A 4,904-nucleotide genomic window follows, 5' to 3' on the forward strand; every position below is an offset into this window, starting at 1 on the left:
CATAGAGAGGGACACAGCAAGAGAGGGAACACAGGCAAGGGAAATGGGAAAGGGAGAAGCAGGCTTCCCACAGAGCAGGGAGCCTGATGCGGGGCTCCATCCCAGGACCCTGGATCATGACATGACCTGAGCCACCCAAGTGCCCCTCTTAAAACTTTTTCTCTTCTTCTTTTTCTCCTTCCCTCCCTTCCTCCTCCTCTGCCTCCCTGGCTTCTCCCAAACATAGCCTTGGGTCTCTCACAGAACAAAGGTGTACATCTTGAGCGAGGCAGAACAGTCTGTAAGCCCCAAGGGTTTCTTCTTCAACCCACGTGAAGCATTTTCTCATGCACTACTTGCCCGGACAGAGCGATGGAAGGAAAGACCACAGGAGGAGGCCCCGCGTTCTGGTCCATGCATCCTTTATTCCATGACCGACCGCTGTGCCACACCAAAGCACAGCCCACAAACTTGCAATCCACCGCAATCCAGCTGTACAACAGTCTGAGGCTTACAGTACATTTAAGGCTTTTAAATTTGAAAAGAAATATTCAAATCAAACCAAAGAACCCCCCAACCCCAGACCCCCGCCCAAGATGAGTAGTGTAGCAATGGTTACTCGGAGCAACTCCAGTGTCAAAACCCAAAGAACTCTTAAACTAAAAAGATCCATTTAGTGAAATTTTCATTACATAAATTCTTCAAAGCATAAACTCGTAATTTTTTTTTGTCTTGGAAATGTTATAAAATTTTTCTGAATAGCAAAACATAGGAATAAAAACATATTAACAAAATGTATTCAATCATTTACATTACAAACGAGGGATCCGCAGTTCATTATTGTAGCCTGACAAAAGAAAAGTACCATTAAGAATTTATGCACAATGGGATTGCAAATATGTACAGTACTTTAAAAAAGCCCACAAGGAGGACTTCACAGAAGGAAAGTCGGGTAGGCTCCTCGTTACACCAACCAGACAATCAAAATATTAAAACTCTGTTGGCTAGTAATAAATTTACACTTAAAAAAAACCCAGTTTCCTTTTAAGAATATCCCAGTCATATTTATATTGGTTCCAGTTGATGAAGCTGTTCATGATAGTTTCAGTCCATTACCCTTCTGTTGATTTTGGGGGGTTGGGGTGGGGAGATCGGCATGGTCACAAAACTTAACAAAGGAATTTTCGCCGCCCTAGTGTTCCGGTTACACGGTCACGGCTCCACAGGGGACCGAGCCCACGAATCCAGAGGCTGAAAGAGAGGTGTGTATCAAGTACTGAGAACACAGAGGGCGGAGTCCTGTGGGAATGGACGGTCACCCGTGGGTACGGCTGGGCAATGGAGGCGAGCATCGTCTACACAGCACGGGGCAAACTGACCGCACCTGCATCTAGCTCTCATCCCCATTCCCACCAGGCAATGACGCTGGGTGTCACCACCGTTGGGCACTGCGTGCTGTGAGGAGTGGAACGACCTCGAGGGACAGAAGACGGGGGGCTTGCTCGGGCCTGTGACCGGGAACCCGAGAGGCGGGGACCTCCTCCCGGTGGTCATGCCACGACCGCTTTCCAGTTGGAGCATGTGCAAAACAGAGGACTCGCGTGTTCACAGTAAGTGAGGTAAGATCTCGGTGTCTCCTTCAGGAATTCGGCAGTTCGTGGGATATGAACTGTTTTAGTCTTTCTAGGTATTGTGCGTAAAGCTCTATGTCATTGTGCCCGGCCCCCTCCACCCACAGGGGTTCCACGGCGCGAGGACAGCGCTCGTACATGGCCAGGCCGTGGGAGAAATCGATGACCTCGTCCTCTGTACCATGAATGACGAGCACAGGCGAGGTGACTTTAGAGATCTTGTCAATGCTGTAAAACAAAACAGGGGCGGGGAGAGAGAGGGCTCCGTCAGTGACGTCCACGGACAGCGCATGTCCCCTCTGATGTACCTGACGGTAACACCGGGCCTTTTTCCCCTTGCTTTTCTAGTGATTCATTCTTTTTTCTTTTTCCCAAATAACGTTTTCATTTTGAGGATAATTTTGGCTTTCCAGAAGTGGTGCAAAGGTTAACAAAGCTCCCCTAGGCCCCCAGCCCATCCCCCGTAAGGCGAACACCGCACATTGCCAGGACACATCTGTCAGAACAGAGAACCAAGGTGAGGGCACCGTCGTGAGCAGAGCCCTGCACATGGCCTGGATTTTGGTAGTTTTCCCACAGATACCTTGACTCTGTTCCAGGATCCAGACAGGAACACCACGCGGCGTTGGGCCACCGTGTGCTCGTTCAAATTGTTATTAAAACAGAACTAAAGCCACCAGACCAACGGTCCAGTAACTCATCTTTCTGAAAGATTCGCAGTTGTGAGAGAGGATTCTTAAAAACAATCAAAAGGCCGGAAGCTGACAGGTCCAACGGAGCGTCTCCTCGGAAAGCCTGGACGCCCAACCCTCGGCCACCCACTCTGCGGTCTTCTTGGCGAGATCCCCTCAGCGTCGCCTCCAAAGAGCCTCACAAACCCCGTCTCATAAACGCTAATGCCTTGTTTTCTCCGTAAAAACGGTACTGCTTCGCTCAGAAACAGTGCAGTGCCGAGCTTGGCATCCGAGGGATCTCGGGTTGTTTATAAGAAGGGACTCTACCCTAAAGGACGAATATTTGAGCGTCTCCAGAAGAATGTGCTGCCGCCTCTGGAAACATTCCCCAAGAGGACTCCGAGGCTTAAGCCTTGTTGGCAGGGCATCCTGGCGTCTTCGCCCACAGAGGGGCAGGAGGGGAGAGGGGGACGGACCGCCGTCTAACCTGTGGACACGGGGAGAGGGGCGGACCTGGCCAGCTGTCCTTGCACCGAAGCCCCCACCCGTGGCTTCTCTTTCTGCGTCTGATCCCAGCCAAAGCTACACGGGGACACTGGCTGCCACTGTCCGCAGGGACCCTGCCTCTCTCAGGCACGACTAACACGAGGAAACATCTTCCACAGACCGGGGCTCTGTGCTCCACATACGAGACCTCCCTGGATCTGCCAGGGCCACCAGGAGACAGGACAGCCCGGCTCTGGGTAGCCAAGGGGGACACTGAAGCCCGTGCCGGTAACAGCGACCTTGCATGAGGGTCCCAGCCCAAGACTTCCGGACAACGGTCACAGAACCTCTATCAGCAACTCGGGACGCCACCCAGCACTTCGGGGCGTCCCGGGGAGTGGCAAAACCTGACCGGCCGCGGGGTTTGCCAGGATTGGGGGGGGCGCGATGAAATGTCCCAAATTAGCAGTCGTGTTCAGAAACCCGTCTTCCTGTTTGCGAGACGACTTCTGAGAATGTGGGAGCCCAATTATACTCCGTTAAAAAGGTATTTACTGACAGATGGGCCTGGGGCTAGACTCCCTGCTGCTGGACCTACAAGGAGAATCTCCACGACCCGAGGCCAGCATCTGACTAAATGCAAAGGAGGGAAAGGATAAGAAGCTACAAACCCAATGCCATCCGGACCCCTTCAGCCGGGTCTGTAATAGTCAAAGGAAACGGGAAATCCCTTCCTTCGGAGAGAGGAACACAGACGGAGACAATCCTGACAGTGGGGAGCGAGGGGCCCCGTGAGAGAACGTGGTTACGGAGTCTGGCTCACGATGAAGGTCAGGGTGACTGTTCCTGGTTTGCGAGCTACCGTATTAACGCTCCAGGGCACTGGGGGGGGGGAGCGCTGGCCTTTTGGGCGGTGTCCACACCCCTACCTTCATCCAGTAAACTTGTCTCTGCCGGCCTCGGCGTCCTCATCTGTAAAAGGAGCACTCTGCGACTTGACCCCTTCTCCCCGAGGCAGGGAAGGCCACGTGAGGCGGAGGCCACTTAGCACCGCCTGGGGGATCAGACCAGCCGGGGAAAGGCCGGTTGCTGGCTGACTGGTAATTAATAAGTTGCATTTAGTGGCCATGGCTGTATTTTAAGGTATATGCTAATTCAGGAATCAGGAAACAACCCGTTCATTTTGTTGCCACGGTAACTCCCAGCCTCGCCTCCCACAGACACGCTCAACATCTCCCTCCCCACAAACGGGCGGCTCATTACCCATTCGGCACAAGCAAGGCCACGGCGGAGCGGCACACGCGCCCCACTTAGCACGCCGGCCACGCCCGAAGGACTTCGCAGCGAGGTTCCTCCTGGAGCTGGAGCTCCCTGCGTGCGGGCACCAGGCGCCCGGAGCCGAGGTTCACCCAGGAGTTGCCAGAAGGCTTCTGTTTGCCGGAGGAGGACGGGCGGAGTGACGGCCGTTTACATACCCCAGCGACGCTCACTCCCCTCCGGGAGGGCAGGATGGCAGTCAGGAGGGGCTCGATCTAAACCCGAGATCTAAACCCGAAACCGGGCTTGATTTCTGCGGGGGCGTTTTCCTATAGAAACGGCAACACGAGCCAGCCGGCCCCGCCCTTGACCACCTCGGACCTGCTTTAGTGACGCACGACGGGGAAAGTTTAGGGGGCAAATAGTTTTTATGGAAAACACCGCCCTCGATTCCGATTTTTTAAAAAATAAGTAAATAAATAAGTAAATTTTCAAACAGAGGCATTCAAGGAACCCCTGGCTCTCCGCCTTTGCGTTTAGAGTAGGGTGATGACCCGCTTCCCTTCCGTCCATCCGCGGGATGCGCCGACAGCCGGGGCGGTCCGGGAGGACCCAGCCGGGGCGGGGGGGCCTCCATGTGCTCCGCGGGTGGGGCGGCCCGTGGGAAGAGATGGGGGGCAGAGCTCCTGGGGCTGTGTCCCTTGATACTAGGACGGTGGCCTGTTAGCGAAGCCTGCAGCTCCGCTCAGCTTTCCCCTCCCTGCGCAGTGTCACCGACCCGCGAAGGGGTGCTGAAGCAGAGGGTGCCCGCCACCTGATGTGCGTGCGCAGACCGCTGAGTCGTGCGTGCGCGGACCCCTGAGTCGTGCGTGCGCGG

At 54.5% G+C, this 4,904-nt stretch overlaps 1 protein-coding gene across 1 annotated transcript in view; it reads right to left on the reverse strand.

The window, feature by feature from the left end:
- Positions 1-384: 384 nt before the first annotated feature.
- ABHD17C (abhydrolase domain containing 17C, depalmitoylase) overlaps positions 385-4,904 on the reverse strand; it is a 42,009-nt gene continuing 37,489 nt past the window's right edge. Inside the window, exon 3 of the mRNA XM_032836870.1 lies at positions 385-1,838. Coding sequence (XP_032692761.1) covers positions 1,619-1,838 — 220 coding nt within the window. The 3' untranslated portion in view covers positions 385-1,618. The remainder of the gene's footprint in view (positions 1,839-4,904) is intronic.

Source organism: Lontra canadensis, unplaced genomic scaffold (assembly GCF_010015895.1).
Source record: "Lontra canadensis isolate GAN:19392208 unplaced genomic scaffold, GSC_riverotter_1.0 scaffold94, whole genome shotgun sequence".
Classification (NCBI taxonomy): Eukaryota; Metazoa; Chordata; class Mammalia; order Carnivora; family Mustelidae; genus Lontra; species Lontra canadensis.